Source organism: Salvelinus alpinus, chromosome 24 (assembly GCF_045679555.1).
Source record: "Salvelinus alpinus chromosome 24, SLU_Salpinus.1, whole genome shotgun sequence".
Classification (NCBI taxonomy): Eukaryota; Metazoa; Chordata; class Actinopteri; order Salmoniformes; family Salmonidae; genus Salvelinus; species Salvelinus alpinus.
In genome coordinates this window covers 4,884,698-4,908,828 of record NC_092109.1, presented here as the reverse complement: position 1 = coordinate 4,908,828, position 24,131 = coordinate 4,884,698, and the positions used below count along the sequence as shown (strand labels likewise).

The 24,131-nt window shown below is 44.0% G+C and overlaps 1 protein-coding gene across 2 annotated transcripts; it reads left to right on the top strand.

The window, feature by feature from the left end:
• The first annotated feature begins 1,719 nt into the window (after positions 1 to 1,719).
• On the top strand, positions 1,720 to 23,058 carry LOC139551728 (metal transporter CNNM3-like). Of its 2 annotated transcripts, XM_071363025.1 has the most exons (13): positions 1,720 to 2,491; positions 2,850 to 3,044; positions 3,675 to 3,814; positions 4,120 to 4,296; positions 4,756 to 4,913; positions 5,102 to 5,245; positions 5,494 to 5,652; positions 6,593 to 6,762; positions 6,844 to 6,940; positions 13,584 to 13,714; positions 13,820 to 13,949; positions 15,922 to 15,990; positions 19,481 to 23,058. In XM_071363025.1, exons 1-12 carry the CDS (start codon positions 1,778 to 1,780, stop codon positions 15,969 to 15,971), a joined length of 2,265 nt encoding a protein of 754 aa, XP_071219126.1. In that variant the 5' UTR covers positions 1,720 to 1,777; the 3' UTR covers positions 15,972 to 15,990; positions 19,481 to 23,058. The 2 variants fall into 2 exon arrangements, with proteins under 2 accessions (XP_071219126.1, XP_071219125.1); XM_071363024.1 differs by lacking the exon at positions 15,922 to 15,990 and having other exon boundaries at positions 1,722 to 2,491.
• The last annotated feature ends 1,073 nt before the right edge of the window (positions 23,059 to 24,131 follow it).

Genomic DNA, 24,131 nt, shown 5'->3' with positions numbered 1-24,131 from the left:
TTCGTTCCAGTCATTGGCAGCAGAGAACTGGAAGGAGAGGCGTCCAAAGGAAGAATTGGTTTTGGGGGTGACTAGAGATATATACCTGCTGGAGCGCGTGCTACAGGTAGGTGCTGCTATGGTGACCAGCGAGCTGAGATAAGGGGGGACTTTACCTAGCAGGGTCTTGTAGATGACCTGGAACCAGTGGGTTTGGCGACGAGTATGAAGCGAGGGCCAGCCAACGAGAGTGTACAGGTCGCAGTGGTGGGTAGTATATGGGGCTTTGGTGACAAAACGGATGGCACTGTGATAGACTGCATCCAATTTATTGAGTAGGGTTTTGGAGGCTATTTTGTAAATGACATCACCGAAGTCGAGGATTGGTAGGATGGTCAGTTTTACAAGGGTATGTTTGGCAGCATGAGTAAAGGATGCTTTGTTGCGGAATAGGAAGCCAATTCTAGATTTGACTTTGGATTGGAGATGTTTGATGTGAGTCTGGAAGGAGAGTTTACAGTCTAACCAGACACCTAGGTATTTGTAGTTGTCCACATATTCTAAGTCAGAGCCGTCCAGAGTAGTGATGTTGGACAGGCGGGCAGGTGCAGGCAGCGATCGGTTGAAGAGCATGCATTTAGTTTTACTTGTATTTAAGAGCAATTGGAGGCCACGGAAGGAGAGTTGTATGGCATTGAAGCTCGCCTGGAGGGTTGTTAACACAGTGTCAAAAGAAGGGCCAGAAGTATACAGAATAGTGTCGTCTGCGTAGAGGTGGATCAGAGAATCACCAGCAGCAAGAGCGACATCATTGATGTATACAGAGAAGAGAGTCGGTCCAAGAATTGAACCCTGTGGCACCCCCATAGAGACTGCCAGAGGCCCGGACAACAGACCCTCCGATTTGACACACTGAACTCGATCAGAGAAGTAGTTGGTGAACCAGGCGAGGCAATCATTAGAGAAACCAAGGCTGTCGAGTCTGCCGATGAGGATGTGATGATTGACAGAGTCAAAAGCCTTGGCCAGGTCAATGAATACGGCTGCACAGTATTGTTTCCTATCGATGGCGGTTAAGATATCGTTTATGACCTTGAGCGTGGCTGAGGTGCACCCATGACCAGCTCTGAAACCAGATTGCATAGCGGAGAAGGTATGGTGGGATTCGAAATGGTCGGTAATCTGTTTGTTGACTTGGCTTTCGAAGACCTTAGAAAGGCAGGGTAGGATAGATATAGGTCTGTAGCTGTTAGGGTCAAGAGTGTCCCCCCCTTTGAAGAGGGGGATAACCGCAGCTGCTTTCCAATCTTTGGGAATCTCAGACGACACGAAAGAGAGGTTGAAGAGGCTAGTAATAGGGGTGGCAACAATTTCAGCAGATAGTTTTAGTTTAAATGGTTAGTTACATAGTCATCAGGCTGCCTAAGTAATCTCTATTATGCGTCAAGGAATATTGACGAAGCCCCTTTAAATTTGTCTTGTTTTCAAGACTCTCAAACAAAGATGGGCGTGGCGCGATACTCATTTTCCCTGCACCCATTGGATGTCATCAGCCATGGACTCTCATTGGTTCATTTCTGAGAAGGTGGGTTTAGTTTACGAGGAAAGTGCGTCCATTGTGGCTCTGAACGAGAGCAGCGGATGACACTAAACCAATGCACTTTCTCCCCAAAATGGCGTCAATAGGGAGCCAGTTTTTCTCTGAGCGCTGTGTGGCTCGTAGAGCCTCCGCGGGCGGGCAGCTGCGAGAGGCAGGCAGTCACATGATTCGCGCAGAGCCAAGCTGCCCAATTCCAATATGGTGGCCAGCTTGGCAGACCTACGGTTCTTGTTGATGATATTGTTGCTCTGCGGGAGGATCGGGGACGGCGCCTGCAGCCAGGAAGCCCCGCGCGTTCTGGGGTTGCGACTGGAGGACCCAGAAGGCCGGGTGTATATGAAGGAGAGGATAATCTCTGCGCCGCAAGGGGCCAGTTTCAAGCTCCGGCTGTTCGGCTCGGATCTGAATGGTACCTGGCCGTGGGTGGCGTTCGCTGGGGCTAGACTGGGGGAGGCCGGGGCGGTGGGGGATGCAGCCGACCCGTGTGGGCAGGAGACCCGCCGTGACACCTCCGCCTTCCAGGTCACCGGGGAGGTCACGGCAGACGAGGAGTACAGCGGGCTGATAGAGGTAAAGGTGCGGGACAAGAGCATTATGTCTCTCGCTGCAGGGGATGATGCCAACCCGACCTACCACCTGTGTGTGCTGAAGAGCGGGAGTTGGGTGTCAGTGGGACCGGACAGGCTGCGGATCAACAACGAAAATGGTCTCCCAGCGGACTACATCCCTCCGTGGGGTGTGGCGGTGCTGATTGTGCTGCTGATCCTGGTGTGTGGGGTGTTGAGGACCGTGAACCTCAGCCTGCTGTGGCTGGACCCTCTGGAGCTCTATGTCCTGCACAGCTGCGGCTCTGAGGAAGACAAACGGGCCGCCAAGCGCCTCGAGCCCATCCGGAGAAGGGGCAACTTCCTGGTGGGTCCCTAGTGTACACACACACACACACACACACACACACACACACACACACACACACACACACACACACACACACACACACAATTAAACACCAGGATTTGGGGGGTCTCCAACTTTCACCAGTCCTGTAGAGCCAGGGTTCTGGGTATGCATGCAGGCTTTTGTGCCATCCCAGCACTAACGAGCCTGTTTCAGACAATCAGCTCGTGTCTAGATTGGAACAAAAGCCTGCACACCCACCCAATAACTCTCCAGGACTGGAGACCCCTGCACTACCCTCAAGAATATTCAGATTGTATGACATCTTTCTGGCTCCACACTATCTAACTCCACATCTCTCCACTCTCGGTTCTAGGTGTGTTCCCTGCTTTTCCTGTGCGCTCTGGGCCATTCGGTTCTAGGTGTGCTGCTCTACCGGGCCCTGGGTTCCATAGCACCCGCCGTCTTCACCAGCGGGTTCCTCATCTTCCTGGTGTCAGAGCTGGTTCCACATATAGTGTGTTCTGGCTACGGCTTCCAGCTGGCCCCAGGCCTCACCTGGCTGGCACAGGTCTGTATGGAGACGTTTTTAAAAAGCCAGGGTTGTGTTCATTAGGCACCAACCAGAAGGAAACGGACGGGGAGGGACGACCTTTTTGTTTTCCATTTGAAGACCTTTTCTGTTGCATGCCCCAATGCAGTGGTTCTCCTACCTTTCCTTGGGGACCCCTACCCGTTACATGTGTTTTATCAGTTCCAGACTTAGCACGCCCGATTCAACTTGTCAACTCAACCGAGCCTTTGGTCGTGTTCCTCCGCTCAGACGTGGCTGACGCGTGCCGGATCTCACAACTCCTGGATAGGTATTTTACGCATCAGCTAACCACATCATGTGTTATAGCGATCTAGTGCCCGACGGCACAGTCAGTGACGTGACACTCAACCGTTGGTTCATGCGTGCAATGTCTGAGCAGGGGAACGCGTCTCTTGACTAGGTGACCGAGGTGAGCTACTTCAGGGCTACAACAAAATTGCGAAAGGTCCGGGGATCCCTGAGGAGAGGTGTGAGAACCACTGCCCTAATGAACACAACCTACGTTTCCTTTATCTTCCGGTGGGACGGCTGTCTTCTAGGACCCTTTATCATACTTTCCCTTAATACAATATAATTGAACAGGCTCCTCCTTTCTCTAACTACCAGGTGTGTATGGTGCTGACGTGCCCACTGTCGTGCCCACTGGGCCTGGTGCTGGATCTGGCGCTGAGACGTGACATCAGCACCTGCGGCGTGAGGGAGAGGGCCATGGAGATGATACGGACCAATGTCAACGACCCCTACAGGTACCTGACACACACACACACACATACAGATGACCGTGTATGTGTGTTGCGTTCATGGGTGGCACACACTGCTCTCTGAATGGGGTGGCCAACGGGCGCAGGCTTTTGTTCCAGCCTAGCATTAACCTGATCAGGTTGGTGAGTGCTGGGCTGTAACAAAAGCTTTTACTCTCCTAGCTCTCTAGCACTGTAGTTATCCTTCCTCTGCCTAGGGTTTTTGAGCGTTTGTGAAGTTCTTTTGAAGGCGCTATATATGATATACATGTAATCCATCCATTGTCATCGTTGTTGTGATTCCATTGCAGTGAATTTGTGAAGGAGGAGTTTAGCCGTGGTGCACTGCGCAGTAAGACAGTGGAGGACATCCTGACTCCGCTCAAGGACTGTTTCATGCTGTCTTCCACCGCTGTGCTGGACTTCTCCACCATGTCAGAGATCATGCAGAGTGGATACACGCGTGTCCCAATCTACGAAGAGGAGAGGTGGGGAGATCTGACACACACTTTAAGGGCCACACCCCAATGACTGGTTCTATGAATGGACAAAGCTATCGATCACGTGACACCATTCATTCTTATGTGAAGACTCAAGAGCGCATTGAAGCCAAATGAAGTCGGTTAAGATGGAGTCTCATGGAGACATAATATGCACAGTTTATACCTTCTGTGTGCAATTTAAAAATAATCGGTTCAAGGTCTTACATCTGGTCTATCATGGGCAATAATTGGTGCCATTGGTAAAAAATATGTATTTCCACAGATTGACCACGAAGATCGCCATTTTTCCATTCACTCTAATGGGGAATCCCGTTTACTGCTTAAACGCGGGCGGCCTTGAACTTCCGTGTTTTCAATGGGGGGCGGGGGGGGAGCAGTCATTCATCCCTGACGCACACACGCATGCATACACACATTAACAGGTATCGAATGTCATTTACCCAGGTCCAACATCGTGGAGATACTGTACGTGAAGGACCTGGCTCTGGTCGACCCTGATGACTGTACTCCCATGACAACTATCACCAAGTTCTACAACCACCCTCTGCACTTTGTCTTCAACGACACCAAACTGGACGCCATGCTGGAGGAGTTCAAGAAAGGTGAGACTGTGCATGCTTGCGTGCACTCGCACGTGTGGTGATAGTTTTACAAAGATGGCCAATAAAGTCAAGTCATTTCTTTAATGTCACCTACGTAGGCCTGCCTTGTGGACAGCCAAAGTTGTGATCCGCTTATGAATTCACCTTTGATGGGCCCAGCTCTCCTGACCTTTTACCCCTCTCTCCAGGAAACTCAGCCCTGGCCATCGTTCAAAAGGTGAACAACGAGGGGGAGGGAGACCCCTTTTATGAAGTTCTGGGATTGGTCACCTTGGAGGACGTCATCGAGGAGATCATCAAATCAGAGATCCTAGATGAGTCTGACGGATACAGTAAGACAAATAGATTTTGTGTGTGAGAATTAAGAGAATGTAAGAGTGTGTGTATGGGAATGAATGAGATACAGAGAGCGTATGGGTTACTGGGTAAGAGGACAGCATTTTGTATTTAGTATGATTGCTAGAATTTTCTTCTGTCTTCCTACAATTTATATCCCTCCTCTCCTGCCCTCTCTGTCCTCCTGTTCTAACCCCTCTCCCTTCCTCCTGTCCCCTAACCCCTCCACCTTGTCTCTCTGTAGTCGACATGAAGGTGAAGCGTCCTCTGGCCCCTCTGGAGATTTCCCTGGAGCCTCGCAGCGTCCACGAAGAATTCTCTCTGTTCAAACTTCCCGAGGGCGAACCCAAGATCCGCACCTCACCCCAGCTACTGCTGGCCACACACCGCTTCCTGTCCAGAGGTGAGGGTGGGAGTACGTGTGTGTCCATGCGTTAGAAAGACTCCTTTAAAATGAGTAAATGAAACGCACAGAGACACCCACACTTCTCATGTATCCAGCCTGTTATGACCCTAACCTTCCCACTCAGTCAGTGGTTTACCAGGACAGTGACAGCTTAACGCCCAGTGGCGCAACTTTCACTGGGGACGGGTTTAGTCCCCATCAGTTTAGTCCTACTCGGTTTTATCATTGGAATGTGATACAAAACAAGGCAACGGTGTGCTTTTGGACCATGCGGACACCTCCAAACGGTCGGGTAGGCTGTTTGGAGTGTTGATCCGACCGGATAAAAAAATTATTAAATAATGTCCTCCCACTTCTAAAACCAAAGTTGCGCCCCTGTTAATACCACTAGTAATGATTATATCACTGAAATAGAAGTCAATGAAAGCACAAGCTAAATACTCACAGTGGAAAATATGCAGGAATGGATATTCAACAGGCATTGTTAGTCTGTGTGTGTTGTAGGATGTAGACTTTGGATGTGGGTCTCTGCTTTGACATTTCCGTCCTCCAGCTGCTTGACATGGAGCCGTCTTAAGCCCATAATGTTTCGGACTTAAAACAGAACAGAATGTAGAACACAATAGAATAGACTAGCTAGTTACATAGCTTGTCTTTTCTAATTACAATTGAGTGTACTTTTGATCAGTGATGAAACCATAGGCCAGGGATCGCCAAACCCGCTCCTGGATAGTTGCGAGGTGTACAGGCTTTTGCTCCAGCCCTACACAAATGTATTGGATAACGAAAGCAACACAGACCTGTGTATTTGGCAACACGCTTGTGCAAAGCAATGACAATGTGTGTTTCTTGGAAAGGTCCTAAGAAGATGCTGTTCCTGTGTGTGTGTGTGTGTGTGTGTGTGTGTGTCCTCCTGTATCTGTGTGTCTCCTTACAGAGGTAGAACACTTCAGTCCAGCCCGTGTGTCAGAGAAGGTGTTGTTCCACCTGCTGCGTCACCCCAGTGTCAACCAGGAAGTCCACTTTGACCCCTCCAACCGCCTGAGCCCAGACCACTACCTTTACACACGCAACCACCCCGTAGACTACTTCATACTGCTACTACAGGTCTGTGTATGCGTGTGTTACTACAGATGTGTTTTATGTGTTGGCACATGCATGTGTTTTACTTGAACTGACTCGCTGTAGGGCCGTGTGGAGGTGGAGATCGGTAAAGAGGGCTTGAAGTTTGAGAACGGAGCATTCACATACTACGGTGTGTCTGCACTCAGAGCGCCAACCTCAGGTAAGCCACAGGACTGCAGGACACACAAATACCTCACTACCATTACCTGGGTCGAGCTCATTATTTTTATTTAATCTTTATTCGTACAGGTTTTTCTCATTGAGATAAAATCTATTTTTGAAGCGAGACCTGGTTCAACAGCAGCAGGGGGAACAAAGTTTCAGAAAAAAAACTACTTGCATACACGAACACAACATTGAACAAAACTATAGACACGCGTACAGTACAACAATTACATATTATGTAAAGAAACAGCTGGCCTGAAGACAATTACACTCTTCTATGATATTTAAATTGACCAAGCGTGTTTAAATTCCACCAACGTGACTAGATCATCACATTTTAAAATGTTCAGGAGAGAATTCCAGGACCACGGTGCTAAGTAACTAACACTATTTCTACCATGACCTGTTCTAATTTTTGGTACTGTTAGAAGCAAATCAGAATGGGACCGTCATTGTTATTTATTTACTGACCTGACTAAAAAAGAACAGAGATAAAATGGCATTTTACCCAATATGGCCTTATGAATCAGTGTATACCAGTGTTTAAGCCTACGCAAGGTCAATGACGACCAGCCAAAGGCGCTGTAGAGATCACAATGATGTGTTAGACGTTTTTGATTGGTAATGAACCTTCCTGGCCTCCAGAGAAAAAACAATCCTTGTACACTTAAATATTTGTACACTTTAACTTGCTCTATAGCATGTCCATCCAATGTAGCAATGACATGATTAGTAGCATGGCTGGCATTTGAAAATACCATGCATTTTGTTTTACCCAAAATCATAACCAGCTTCAAATCATACAGATTCTGTTGTATGGCGTTAAATGCTCTTTGGTCATTTTCAAAAGCTAAAGATGAACTGCTACAACTTGAATAAAGAAGAGTATCGTCGGCATAAAAATGAACATCCGCTGTTTCAATATGATCCCCAATGTTGTTGACATATAAAATTAACAACAGTGGGCCCAAAATAGAACCTTGTGGAACAACTCAGATTTACAACCATCCACCATTACACATTGTGTACGATGTGATTGGTTTATAAACTACCTATCTAGAGCATGACCAGTAATTCCACATCTTAACTTTTGCACCAACACAGCATGGTCCACGGTGTCAAATGCCTTCCACAAATCAATAAAGACAGACACACACTGTAACTTCTTGTCAAGAGCACAGTGGATGTCATGTAAAACCTTCAATGTTGCTGAAACAGTGCTGTGGCCAGACCTAAAATCTGATTGCTTTCTATTTAAGATGTCGTTTTCATGGAGGTAAGGCTTCCGCTGCCTACTAACTAAGGACTCCAGTACCTTAGAAAGTACAGACACGTTCGATATGGGTCGATAGTTGTCTAGTAGCGAAGGATCTCCACCTTACAGGCGAGGCAGTACAAAAGCAGATTTCAGTAACTTCAGGATTTCCTTAACATCAAGCGTGAGGTTAAAAATACGTGTTAAAGGGGGAGCAATGATGTCTGCGGCTAGGTGTAGGAGGCGGGGGTCTAGTTCATCAGGGCTAGGCGATATCTTTCTATTAATTTCTTTCAGGGCTTTACGTACTTCTGAAACAGAGATGGATGAGAAGGAAAACCTGGCGAAGGGGTGTCGGGTAAATTCAAAGGGGGCTCATTTAGACCTGTATCCTTTTCAAATGAACTGCCTGCATCTAGAAAATTTTGATTTTAAGGCTTTCAGAATAGAGGTTCTCTCAGTTACAATCTGTGTCTACCAACAATTGTTTGGGAAGCTGTGTATCTTTTATGCACTCCAAACCTTTCACTACTTGCAAAAAATTGAGGGATTATTTAAATTATCCGATGTAGCTTTAAGGTAGTGGTCTGCTTTCAGTTTTCGGGTCATAGCCACACCCAGATTTCAAAGACGTTTAAAAGCCATCCAATGATCCGCCGAACCAGACCCTCTTGCTTTAGCCCACATAGCATTTCGTTCCCTTATGATTTAAGTTCATCAGTAAACCAAGGCTTCTCTCTGCCCTTAATTCTGATTTTATTTTTAAATGGGCACCCCTATTGCATACATCCTGGAATGCGTTGTGGAAGTAAGAAAAGGCTAATTCGACATCGGGGATTAATTCTATTCTATTCCATTCAATGCTAAATACATCATGTAAAAAATAAAAACTTGAATATCAAACTGCTTCCAGTTTCTTATCGTAACGACACGTGGAGATCGCTTAGGAATTGTACCATCTTTTACACAGGCAATAAATAGCACAGTGATCACTAATGTAATTTGCAAAAATACCAGAAGCATGAAAACGATGAGGAGTATTGGTTAAGATGAAATCAATGAAAGAGGATTTCAGAGGATACTTTATATTCAACCTAGTTAGTGTTGACAATCTGATTGAGATTGTAGGTATTGCATATCATTTTGATTTTGTATTTATTAGGGATCCCCATTAGCTGCTGCCAAGGCAGTAGCTACTCTTCATGGGATCCAAACATATTAAAGCACTTACATTACATATAAAACAGTACATCATATAACATTATTACACTACTACATATCTACAATACAAAATGTTTAATACCTCCATACAACAATATCACAATATCACATTTCATATCCCAGATTACAGTAAGTTTATGCAGTACATTTCTTATCAACGAATTCACGTGTTCAATTAACTCAGAAAATAAAAACTTCAAAAATGTAATTTGTGTGCCCCTCTAACCTGTGAAAAAGCCACTAAAACCAAATTAAATAGGCCACTCACAATAAATCAGACAAAGCATTAAAAACACTAACACACATTCATAATGTAAGGTAAAAACAAACAATTTGCCAGGACTTTAATGTGGGAGCTCCTGTAACATACATACTGTAGTGGACTTCCTTCAGTCCTGGAAGAAAAAAATCCTACCCAAAACACATCAGATAATAGTGTTCCATTAAGTGGAATAGACACCTATGTTAAACAATCAGAGAGCCCCTTTCCGGTAATCTTATCATTTTAACCTGTTGAATTAATTTAGTAAAAATGTAAAACCTCTAGGACCTACAGTTGGTGCTGTCAGCAGCTCAATATTAAAACATTCACTTGAAATACTTGACACTGTTCCACGTAATGGAAACAAATGATCGTTTAAAATGACATTACCTTCCTGCTCCAATTCACTGCTGTTACCCAAACTATAAAACCGAGCAACAATAATCAGAAACGGTCAAAGAACATTTCTCATACTTCTGCTCCAAATGTCCCAATGCTCCCCTTACAGCCCGCTCGCTTTCAACCGCAGCGAATCTATTTTTCAATCGCACGGCTCAATAATTTAACCTAGTACTGAAACCTCAGCTTCTTCAAATTACAAAAAATATGGCATTATTAGTGCTCTCCAAAAAAAACACTAATAACATATACCACTCACATCCTGTCAACACTCATTAAGTTAACATCAATCCTTTGTCACTGTCAGTCATCGTAAGGTTTATCAAATAAAATAAACCTAAACACGATTATTCTCTCCTTACTAGAAGGCAGTGTTTACGTTGTGGTCTATCCCAACAATACTAATCTATATTTGTAATACCAACCTCTCCTTCACACTTATTAAACGTCTATGATTTTTAAGATTAACCTGTAATGCGCCAAATGCATAAAATACATCAGCCAATTCTTAAGGAAAAGACACATTTCGATGGGCACATCTTCGATCCATTGCTGTTGTAGCCTTGTTTTATCACGATCACTGCTCTATCGCAATTGCGCACAGGGAAATAAATTAGCAGGCAATGAGTTGAATCGACATTCATTGATTTGGAAACGGATCTGACGAGTTTAATAAAAACGGATTCGCTTTTCTCGTGCGACATAATGAAATTCCTTTATTACATCACCTTGGCATCGTAATGAAAACCTCATTTGTATCAACATTTTTTTTTTTTATTAGTCTTTCCATCAAATTAAAACGTCTAAAATCAAAAGTCTACATTCCATGTTAAATGCCCCTAACTCTTACTGCTGAAAAAATATATATGTTCAAGTTGTATGGGGTATTTTATTTAAATGTATTACCAGGACGGAGTAAATCCCATAAGCGTGTATGGTTTCATTGGTTAGGGTACAGAATCCATGTATAACATAGGAAATCTTAGGTACTCACGTTAACCATTCCATGTGCGTTTTTAACAACTCCATCGCCATAATCCCAGCTGAACCCAAGAACTTTAGTTTCCTGGACGCTGCCCGGCCGGTCATGGGAATAATGCTCCACACGTATCATCAACGGTTCTCTAGACTTCCATAAATTATACACTTGCCGCTACTGTTCTAAAATAGCATTCCGTGCTCAATACCACCCCGTGATATTCTAGGATGGGCAGTGATGGACGGAACCCCAAGATAATGCTACATATCGAAACTTATTATCCAAATTATAAATCTGCTTATTATACACATTTCTATATCTCATTATCCAAACTTCAAATGAACACTTATTTCCACACTCTCACAACTCTCATATCACACTCACGAACACAGGACACACAGGGGAATGAGACAGACGAGGAAAAACCGGGTAGCGCTGTTTATAGATTTCAAACCCTGTCTATATGAACAGGGAAACCCATACCATTATCAAAATATTGCCTAATTAGTGGTCCCAAAACGGGGTGTTGTAACTACACTAGGGTATTGCCTACTGTGGAATAGATTCTCTTATGTCTATCCAAATCTACCTACAGAGTACCCACTAACAATGTAACACGGTCCCAAAAATCCAATCCAAGTACCAGGAATATCAAAAAACTCACAATAACATCTAACAATAGTAAGGGCATAGCTGTTTACCTCATTTATCAAAACCTTCCATGTTATAATTTGAACTTCACCAAGCCAGATGACCTCGTAAGGCGTCACCTGCGCTCTAGTCCCTCGTTCAATGAGCTTCACCAAGGCGAGTTCTCTCGCAAGTCCACTCGCGCTCTAGTTCCTCGCTCTACACATTACCCTCACCAGTCCTACAGTGATCAACCCAGTACCATGGATCTGGACTTTTGGTTTCCCTGCAACTGGCTAATTTAACAATCATGTCCAAGGATAATTCACTTAAGGACACTCTTATCAGCTCAACTCAGTCCTGCTAGTTACCTCAGCTGTGACCCTCTTAAGGAAGACCTCGCTCTGAGCATACCCTCAACAGGGGCTTCTTATTTTGATATTTTTCATATTTTATATTTTCATCACTTATTGATAGATTGTCTAAGCCTACCTCTCTCAGTACTATTTTTCGGTATCTGGCGTCCACCCGCGTCCACTTCCTCTCAGATCTTAGGCGGGTCCAGCTGCTCTTAGGCGGGTCCAGCTGCTCTATCATAAGTGCGGTTTCCCTGAGATCCCAATATCGCAACCCCTGTGCACAGTTTACACAGATCTTCAGAAGCAGTCAACAGGTGAAGTTGCAGATCTTCTCCTCGTTGCCAGAAATGTAGTGAAAATGAATGTATACTGAGAGAGATTTTGTCATTTCTTCAAACAGTCATCTTTATTTAACATCGTATTTAATTATTGCAATAATGAAGCTGGTCGACCACACATTCCGTAGTGTGTGTTGCCGACAGCTTAACTTTTTATTGAAAAAAAAACAGATCTTATCAAGGAGACCCAAAAATGCTTAGACATGGCTGGTTAACCAATCCTGGTTCGGATCACCCATCAAGACAAACTCAGAGTTGACATGCTGTGATAACAATTCAAAAATACTATCCAGAGAGCCAGCAGTAGCAGATGGAGGTCTATAACAACAAGATACAACAGTATTTAAAGATGAGTCGAGGTTTAGGTCCATGGACAAATATTCAAATTGCTTAGTTTTAATAACAGAAGTCAGAACGACCGCTGAGAACTTGTCTTTTACGTACACAGAAACACCACCACCCTTAGATTTACCATCTGCATGAAAAACATTTATGCCAATATTTATGTCTGTAAATATATATTTTCAGAAAGCATAAATACGTCAGGGACGGCAGTTTTATTCCATATATTCACAAAATCAAGCTTCGGCAGAATACCTCTTACATTCATACGCGGAGACTTCAGGCCACTCTGACTGCTTAATTCGGCAGGGGTACAAATGTCAGGACCTGGGTTAGACTGCACATTTCCAGACAGTAGAAGCAGCAAGATGATGGCAAGTCTAGCTCGGGGGTTACAACATTTGGATTTACAGACAGCACTTGAACGACAATCCACATTCTTTAACGTCACATATTTCATTAGGGGTCTCGACGGAATAAAAAAATCATAAACGTTTCACAATGGAAAACAATAATGAGTGGGTTTTTTTTCCGTTTCATGCCTAATGAACACAGCCCTCTGATGTATCACACCACAACATTCGCTAGCTAGTGCTTTTATCTTGAGTTCCAGGCTACCAGTGTCATTTTCATGTTGTATTCTGTTGTTTTTGTTATTTGATTACATAATGCAAAGTTAGTGTCATCATTTGATGCTGTATTTCAATGTGGTGGCACAGTTTGACAGGGAAGCAGAACATGAGCTGACACGGGTGTTGTGTCCCTTGAGATTCCTGTGAACTTCAGTGCAACACCGTCGTTAGTGTGCGTGCGCGCGTGCACGTTTGTTTTATGCACTTGTATGTGTGTCCAGTGCACCAGTCTCCAGTGTCGACCCAGCGTCATTCTCCCAGGGATCCGTTTGAGTTGGGAGATGCCACCAGCTCGTCCAGCTACTGTCCTGACTACACCGTCCGTGCCCTCACTGACCTGCAGCTCATACGGGTGAGGGTGTGTCTGTGTTAGAATCTGTGTGTGAGTGTCGTGTGTGTGTGTGTGTGTGTGTGTGTATGTGTGTGTGTCAGACTCACAGTGCCCTCCCTCTGCCAGGTGACTCGCATGCAGTACCTGAATGCTCTGATGGCGTCACGTGTTGGCCAGAGCCCAGACCCTTCTGAAATCAAGATCCTTCCCAACAGTCAGACCAAGCTGCTCAACGAGAGGAACATCACCACGCAAGGTAGGTCACATACACATACAATTGAAGTCGGAAGTTTACATACACCTTAGCCAAATACATTTAAACTCAGTTTTTCACAATTCCTGACATTTAATCCTAGTACAAATTCCCTGTTTTAGGTCAGTTATGATCACCACTTTTTATTTTAAGAATGTGAAATGTCAGAATAATAGTAGAGAGAATAATTTATTTCAGCTTTTTATTTCTTTCATCACATTCCCAGTGGGTCAGAAGTTTACATACACTCAATTAGTATTTGGTAGCATTGCCTTTTAAATTGTTTCATTTGGGTCAAACGTTTTGGGTAGCCTTCCACAAGCTTCCCACAATAAGTTGGGGGAATTTTGGCCCATTAATCCTGACAGAGCTGGTGTAACTGAGTCAGGTTTGTAGGCCTCCTTGCTCGCACACACTTTTTCAGTTCTGCCCACACATTTCTATAGGATTGAGGTCAGGCCTTTTTAATGGCCACTCCAATACCTTGACTTTGTTGTCCTTGAGCCATTTTGCCACAACTTTGGAAGTATGCTTGGGGTCATTGTCCATTTGGAAGACCCATTTTGCGGCCAAGCTTTAACTTCCTGACTGATGTCTTGAGATGTTGCTTCAATATATCCACAAAATTTTCTTGCCATCTATTTTGTGAAGTGCACCAGTCCCTCCTGCAGCAAAGCACCCCCAAAACATGATGCTGCCACCCCTGTGCTTCACGGTTGGGATGGTGTTCTTCGGCTTGCATGCATCCCCCTTTTTCCTCCAAACATAACGATGGTCATTATGGCCAAACAGTTCTATTTTTGTTTCATCAGACCAGAGGACATTTCTCCAAAAAGTACAATCTTTGTCCCCATATGCAGTTGCAAACCATAGTCTGGCTTTTTTATGGCGGTTTTGGAGCAGTGGCTTCTTCCTTGCTGAGCGGCCTTTCAGGTTATGTCGATATACGACTCGTTTTACTGTGGATATAGATACTTTTGTAACTGTTTCCTCCAGCATCTTCACAAAGTCCTTTGCTGTTGTTCTGGGATTGATTTGCACTTTTCGCACAAAAGTACGTTCATCTCTAGGAGACAGAACGCGTCTCCTTCCAGAGCGGTATGACGGCTGCGTGGTCCCATGGTGTTTATACTTGCGTACTAATGTTTGTACCGATGAACGTGGTACCTTCAGGCATTTGGAATTTGCTTCCAAGGATGAGCCAGATTTGTGGAGGTCTACAATAATTTTTCTGAGGTCTTGTCTGATTTCTTTTGATTTTCTCATGATGTCAAGCAAAGAGGCACTGAAATACATCCACAGGTATACCTCCAACTGACTCAAATGATATCCATTTAGAAGCTTCTAAAGCCATGACATAATTTTCTGGAATTTTCCAAGCTGTTTAAAGGCACAGTCAACTTAGTTGTTGTAAACTTCTGACCGACTGGAAGTGACACAGTGAATTATAAGTGAAATAATCTATCTGTAAACAATTGTTGGAAAAATGACTTGTGTCATGCACAAAGTAGATGTCCTAACTGAGTTGCCAAAACTATAGTTTGTTAACAAGAAATTTGTGGAGTGGTTGAAAAACGAGTTTTAATGACTCTAACCTAAGTGTATGTAAACTTCCGACTTCAACTGTACATAGGCACATACTGTACACCACACACACACACCTTCCCAGACCCCCATATACTAACACCATGGGCTAGAACGATGACATAATTGAAGTATGATAATATTTGTTGTTACGTATCTCATGTATAACCTTTACTGTGTACTCTCTTTGGGTGAACTAAGACTTCTTTCTTTCTTCTCTTCCTTTTCTCCCATGTCCTCTGGCCACTCCCCTGTCCTGTCCTCTGGCCACTCCCCTGTCCTGTCCTCTGGCCACTCCCCTGTCCTGTCCTCTGGCCACTCCCCTGTCCTGTCCTCTGGCCACTCCCCTGTCCTCTGGCCACTCCCCTGTCCTTTCCTCTGGCCACTCCAGAGTTCCCTGTAAACTTTTCTTTCTTTGACAACATTGACAACTACTGTTAGTGTTTTCTGTGTGCATGAGGTAAGAGTCATGAGCTGTGTTCGAATACTCATACTAACCATACTATTTGAGACGGAAATTGAGTATGTGGTATGCTTGTAGGTCATAGTATGGATATAGTTAGCATGCCAAAAGTTCCTGGATGTCGTACTAAATTTGCCAAAATACGAAGGATACAAGCAGTAGACACTATTTCTGTGCTTTTAGGGCCCATAATGCAATTCTTCAGAAAATGGGCGTGGCTTCACGTTTTCAGATTTGAAGAAAATGGCGGAGAGTGGTTACAAATTCATTGCTTTATTTATGACGAATGTTATAATGTAATAAACAAATTACTTTTCAAATAAGTTACGTTACACGTTATGTTGGCTGACAATTTGCTATCCTGACAAACCGCGTAGAATTACAGCAGTATGTACCGGTATGTTAGCTAGTTACCTAACGTTAGTTGGCTAATACATCAAACTTGCCAGGCAGTATAACTATATGCTAACTAACTGCCCAATGTTTATTGACTTGATTATTCATGTCATTCTTAGCTAAGTGTGTTCTCAATGGACATTGTTAATTCAGGCTATCGACTCAGATTTCAGAGTGTGCCAGAGTGCAAAATAATTGGTGAATTTACGAACGCTCCAACACCTGTTGAATTTGGGCGGTGTCAGTAAATGTTGCCAAAAAAAAGAGTAATTAAATTGTTGCCAGCAGCGCAGTTAGTCACCAATGATCTGGATAACATGAAAACAGCCTAACCAGCTCTGCTAGGGCGAGTAAAATGGGCAGAGTGAGGTGTTCTCTCATTTGTGTCTGGAAGTAGCTAGCCAACATTTGCCAGTTAGCTTGGGTGCTTGACTGCCGTTGTAAGGTCAGAACGCTCGGATCAACCCTACTCCTCGGCCAGAGCGTACTCTGAACTCTCCGAGAGCGAAACGCTCTGAATTTCGAACTGACAATCTGACAATGCTCTGAATTTACGAACTGAGTGCTCTCTGGCACTCCAGATTGAATTTACAAACACACCCGGAATCATAAAATGTCTAGCTATTCATTTGTTATGCTAACAAGCTAGCAGAGGTTGCATAGCAACAGCATCAACTTTCGGTAGACAGGCGAAGCGCTGGGTATGCTCAACTGAAATGATACCGTTCATTTACAGTACACTAAAATTAACTAATAATCTATAGTATATCTGTATACATCTGGCCCTTCTTTAAGGATGTAGTATACAGAATGTTAGTATAGGTATTCGAACACAGCTATGGTCTTCTCAGTAGCATGATATCAATAGTGCTCATACATACATGCATACATACATACATACATACATACATACATACATACATACATACATACATACATACATACATACTGAAAAGTTACCAAGGCATTGAGAGAGAGAATAAAACAGTCTAGTCATTTTCTTTGCAGTCAGTCACAAACCACCTGAGTCATTACGGGCTTTATTCAGACTTGAGATCCACACACTACACTTGAATGTTCACAGAAGTCTCCCATTGACATCAATTAATGGTTTATGGGAAAGTTAAGCGTGCCCGATTTTCAAGTCTGAATACGGCCTTAAGGAAGGTTTGTCTCTTTGGCAGATCTTTCTCAGACACTAGAATAACGCTTGCTGAGTGGAACCTTCTCAGATGGAAGTGGTTCTTTAGAATTAGACTTTTTCCTCTCAATACTTAGTGCCCTTTTATTTGTATCACACAGATAGTGAGATATAATCATGAGATTACAAGCCTTGGTTTCTCAAACTGACTGCATCGCCTGGTTCACCAACTACTTCTCAGATGGAGTTCAGTGTGTCAAATCGGAGGGCCTGTTGTCCGGACCTCTGGCAGTCTTTATGGGGGTGCCACAGGGTTCAATTCTCAGGCCTGCTCTTTTCTCTGTATATATCAATGATGTCGCTTTTGCTGCGGGTGATTCCTTGATCCACCTCTATGCAGACGACACCATTCTGTATACATCTGGCCCTTCTTTGGACACTGTTAACAAACCTCCAAACGAGCTTCAATGCCATACAACACTCCTTCCGTGGCCTCCAACTGCTCTTAAATGCTAGTAAAACTAAATGCACTGCCCCCACCCGCCCGCCCGACTAGCATCACTACTCTGGACGGTTCTGACTTAGAGTATGTGGACAACTACAAATACCTAGGTGTCTGGCTAGACTGTAAACTCTCCTTCCAGACTCATATTAAGCATCTCCAATCCAAAATGAAATCTAGAATTGGCTTCCTATTTCACAACACAGCCTCCTTCACTCACGCTGCCAAACATACCCTCGTAAAACTGACTTTCCCACCCGATTCTCGACTTCGGGGATGTCATTTACAAAATAGCCTCCAACACTCTACTCAGCAAACTGGATGCAGTCTATCACAGTGCCATACGTTTTGTCACCAAAGCCCCATATACCACCTACCACTGCGACCTGTACGCTCTCGTCGGCTGGCCCGCGCTACATATTCATCGCCAAACCCACTGGCTCCAGGTCATCTATAAGTCTTTGCTCGGTAAAGCTCCACCATATCTCAGCTCACTGGTCACCATAGCAACACCGACCCGTAGCACGCGCTCCAGCAGGTATATCTCACTGGTCATCCCCCAAAGCCAATTCCTCCTTTGGCCGCCTTTCCTTCCAGTTCTCTGCTGCCAATGACTGGAACGAATTTCAAACATTGCTGAAGTTGGAGACTTATCTCCCTCACTAACTTTAAGCATCAGCTATCTGAGCAGCTCACAGATCGCTGCAGCTGTACACAGCCTATCTGTAAATAGCCCATCCAACTACCTACCTCATCCCCATATTGTTTTTATTTACTTTTTTTTGCTCTTTTGTACACCAGTATTTCTACTTGCGCATCATCATCTGCACATCTATCACTCCAGTGTTAATTTGCTAAATTGTAATTACTTCACTACTATGACCTATTTATTGCCTTACCTCCTTACTCCATTTGCACACACTGTATATAGAGTTTTCTATTGTGTTGTTGACTGTACGTTTGTTTATGTGTAACTCTGTTGTTTTTTTGTCGCGCTGCTTTGCTTTATCTTGGCCAGGTCGCAGTTGTAAATGAGAACTTGTTCTCAACTGGCCTACCTGGTTAAATAAAGGTGAAATAAAATAAAACAAAAACAATCAGGTCCGGGTGAATGAGGGCGCTTGGAAAGCCCATTTGTTTCCTCATACTCTCTCTTGTCCCATATTTCTGTCCTTTTCTGCCTGTCCTTTTCTGCCTGCCCTATCTCATCCCTCTCTACTGGGTATGTATGTCGCTATTTTCCCACTCTTCTCCTTCATCTGCTGTGTATACAGTACACCCACAGGTGGTAAAGACTAAATGCATTGTGACTTCATAGTGGGCTGGATTGTGATTTGTTTCACCGGTGCCATTGTGGAAGTCATAACGTGTGGCATTGTGATGTCATTGTGTGATGTCATCTCCCCACTCACACCCTCCTCCTCTCTCTCATTGGCTGGGTTCTACAGGTGGCAGTAAATCCCAGGAGAGTTCCACAGAAGAGGAGGCTCATGGGTAATGCAGTTTTCTCCCTCAGAACTACGTGTGTTACTCAGACGACCAACCGACAGTCACATGAGGCTGTTTTTAGGAGTAGACTTAATGTGTTTATCAGTGAATCACTTATCTCTGAAATGCAGTGATTGAACCTGGCTAGTGTGAGCGTGTGTGGCGCTGTTGCACTATCCTCATTCGTACTTCTCATTCATTATATGTTTCGCATTGAATCAGCCATGGCAATTGTGCGTGTGTATGCATACCTGTGTGTGCCTCTCCTCCCTGTTGTAAATTCAGCCTCCTTTCCTAAACGTTACATTGCCTGTTCCTTCATTTATTATCAGTGTGCCAAAGCGACTCACCTTAACCTCCTGTGGGTGTACGTGTGTGCGTGGATTGTCAAAAATCCGTCCATCCAAGCATTAGACAGAGGGTGGTTAAAAAAAACAAAAAAACAGTTGATTTGCACAAAAGTGTGGTGATTTGCTTTAGTAGTTCAATTATACGTCCATTTTCTTTTCTTTTATACACTCCTACATTTCAGATGCATACATATTTGTATGTAGAGCCAAATATTGCTTGTTTTTGTTGTTTATACCATTCAATGCAGTGCTTATTGATGCCTAATGAAGGCCTGTATTTTTTTCTTTAGTTAAAGTGATAGATCGCCCAACATTTAATAAATATCTATTTGAACATTTTTGTATTTTAACGTTTTCGGTGAACTATCCCTTTAAGAGAGCTGATTCGATGCCCATTCCTTTGCGCAGTCAGACGTTTAGCTTTAGGTCTGAGCTGTGATGAGAGAGGCAGATTACCCTGACCCAATCTGCTTTCATGCATTCCTTTTGTGTGGCCAACAAGATTCATGAAGTTGCCGTAGTGTGTGTGTTTGTGTCATATCTAAAGCACCTTGTTGATTTTCTCATCCTTGATAGCCCAGTAGGTTGACTTCCATTAACATTCCACATCACTTCTGTGTCCAGGTGTGGGAGTGTGTGTCTGCTGTTTGGCTGGCCGTGCGACTGACCATGTGTGTAACTCTCTTAGCGCTTGTCCGTCAGTATTTAGTCTTACAGACTCCTTCAGGAAACTCAATTTCCCATGTTGCAGCGAACACGTCTGTTACCCACTGTAGAGACTGGAAACCTAGAGAACGGCCGGGTCCAGAATCAACCCCTTGGGCCTTCCACTAATGCCTTCCCCTGGCCCATAGCCTTCTACCCTTTTCTTGTAGGCCCTAGTTAGTGAATTAATGTTGGTTGATCTAAGAAAAGGTGCTGGCTCCACCTAGCCTTTGTCAGGCCTAGGGGACCTTTCACCATGACGTGTCCACCTATCTGATTAACTCCAATCTGCAAATATCAAAGAGAGAGGGGGTCTTTGGAGTGGATCAGAGTGCACAGTGCAGACCATAGCAAAATGTTTTGCAATGGAATATTAAAAACAAGCATTTCTTATTGGACAGGTTCGGGTAGTCCAACCCTGTTTCAGTCGTGTTCTTCTGTTTGGTGACTAATGAACATGACAGTGTTTCCCAGCGGCCATGTTAGGGGTCGGCCATCTTGTTTGCCTCAGTACTTCCCCACCCTTATGCGGGACGGTCTCGTTTTTGTTTATCTACTTTAACACTAAAATAAAAAATCATCAGCAATCTACACACAATGACAAATCAACCTTTTTTTTTGTGCTAATTTATTCAGATCAAAAAACAGTACCTATTTTACATAACTATTCAGACCCTTTGCTATGAGACTCGAAATTGAGCTCAGGTGCATCCTGTTTCCATTCATCATCCTTGAGCTGTTTCTACAACTTCATTGGAGTCCACCTGTGGTAAATTCAATTGATTGGACATGATTTGGAAAGGCACACACCTGTCTATATAAGGTCCCAGAGTTGACAGTGCATGTCAGAGCAAAAACCATGCCATGAGGTCGAAGGAATTGTCCGTAGAGCTTCAAGACAGGATTGTGTCGAGGCACAGTTCTGAGGCAGGGTACCAACACATTTCTGCAGCATTGGCGGTCCCCAAGAACACCGTGAACTCCATTCTTAAATGGAAGAAGTTTGGAACCACCAAGACTCTTCCTAGAGCTGGCCGTCCGTCCAAATTGAGCAGGAGAGAAGGGCCATGGTCAGGGAGGTGACCAAGAACCTGCTGGTCACTCTGACAGCGCTAAAGATTTCCTCTGTGGAGATGGGAGAACCTTCCAGAATGATAACCATCTTTGCAGCACTCCACCAATCAGGCCTTTATGGTAGAGTGGCCAGACGGAAGCCACTCCTCAGTGGCAGGGACTGGGAGACTAGTCAGGATCGATGTAAGATGACCAGAGCAAAGTACAGAGAGCTCCTTGATGAAAACCTGCTCCAGAGTGCTCAGGACCTCACACTGGGGGTGAAGGTTCACCTTCCAACAGGACAATGGCCCTAAGCACACGGCCAAGACAATGCAGGAGTGGCTTCGGGACAGGTCTCAACGTCCTTGAATGACCCAGCCAGAACCCGGATTTGAACCCCATCAAACATCTCTGGGGAGACCTGAAAATAGCTGTGCAGCAATGCTCCCCATCCAACCTGACAGAACTTGAGAGGATCTGCAGAGAAGAAGTGGTCCCGTGTGGCTCAGTTGGTAGAGCATGGCGCTTGCAACGCCAGGGTTGTGGGTTCAATTCCCATGGGGGGACCAGGGTTCAATTCCCACGGGGGGACCAGGATGAATATGTATGAACTTACCAATTTGTAAGTCGCTCTGGATAAGAGCGTCTGCTAAATGACTTAAATGTAAATGTAAGAATGGGAGAAACTCCCAAAATACAAGCTTGTAGTGTCATACCCAAGAAGACTCGATGTAATCACTGCCAAAGGTGCTTCAACAAAGTACTGAGTAAAGGGTCTGAATACTTATGGATTTTTATTTTTTATTTTTAATAAATTAGCAAAAATGTCTAATCAGTCTTTGCTTTGTCATTATGGAGTATTGTGTGTAGATTGAGGGGGGGGGGGACTATTTAATACATTTTAGAATAAGGCTGTAACAACGTGGAAAAAGTCAAGGGGTCTGAATACTTTCCTAAGGCACTGTAATTACGTACATATGCTAATTAAGTGATTCACCGTTTGATTCAAAGTTGAGCTGTTTTAACAATATTATTTTGTTGTATCAAGTCCATTCATATTGTATCAAAGACTGAATGTATATTGTAAAAAAGGTCATCATTACTTGTGCTACTTATACTGATCTGGATAATTATTTTGTTTGTTGATGATGTAGAGAACTGTATATTATATACATACTTATAGAAAGAATATGAATCAAGGATGTAGATTTTAAGCTTGTAGTTTTAATCTCAGTTTTCAGGTACATATGTATAATACTGTTACCATGACGATAAAGGCCAGACCAGGTCTACCTTCTCTCCAGGTTTTGATTGTATAGATTCTTTCACAATTTTTCTCTGGAATGCTGAGTTGTGGCTGCAGGGAACATTGCATTGAAATCTTTCAATATCTGCTGTTTCTTAGTAATAAACCCAGACCTGGTATACATCTGTCTTTCAATTTATTTTGGTATTTTTTTTACCCTGATTTCAGAAGAGGCTGGTGGGAGGAGCTATAGGAGGATGGGCTCATTGTAAATGCTGGAAGAGAATCAATGGAACCGAGTCAAATGTGTGATTTCCATATGTTTGATAATGTCCTCCTCTCACCAGCCTCCTTTACCTGATTTGTTTCTTAGTTAGAAAGCAGCTTTACTCCCTCATTTCGGGTTTAGGTGGCGAGAAGTGTGGGGGGGGGTAGGAGTGTCTGGAGAGCAGTGTTCATGATGAGGAGAGAAGGAAAAATGACAACAGAAGAGAGGAAAGAGGATCAGAGTAAAGGAGAGTCTGAAATTATTTGTATTTATTTACCTCTGGTGGCTTTTTTTTCAATCATTTGCATGTCTTTGTGAGTGACGTGTCAAGGGCTGAGTCTGCACCTCTTTTCTCCCCTCTTCTCACACTCCTGCTGCTCTGTAGGATCAATGAAGAGCAAGCCAATGGAGTAGATATTGGTGGGCCCAGGATAGAGCTTCCCAGGTCCTGCATGGAGATGATTTTTATTTATTCCCTGCAGCTCAGTGCGGGAGATGGGCTGGGGGGCCTGATGACCAGTCAGTACCGGTAGTGCTTGGGGCTGGGGCGCAGAGAACAAAACCAGGTGCAGTTTCCATTCACTGGTGTTTGTGCCTTGAAAAATCAAAGTAGAGGGCTAGTACATATATCCAAACCATCCAAAACAATCAATGAACGTCATCAAATATCATTAACCGAGACTACAGTAGGCTATATAATGTTGCAAACGATTGAGCTGAGCCTGTTGGATTTATGTTCTACCTGTTCTACCGGGGTGGCAGGTAGCCTAGTGGTTAGAGCGTTGGGCCAGTAACCGAAAGGTATCCCTGAGCTGACAAGGTCAAAATCTATTGTTCTGACTGCCTGAACAAGGCAGTTAACCCACTGTTCCCCGGTGGGCCATCATTGTAAATCAGAATTTGTTCTTAACTGACTTGCCTCGTTTAAATAAAAATAAATAAATACAATTAATTGCATCTGCCTGGTGTCCCAGGTCTAAATCAGT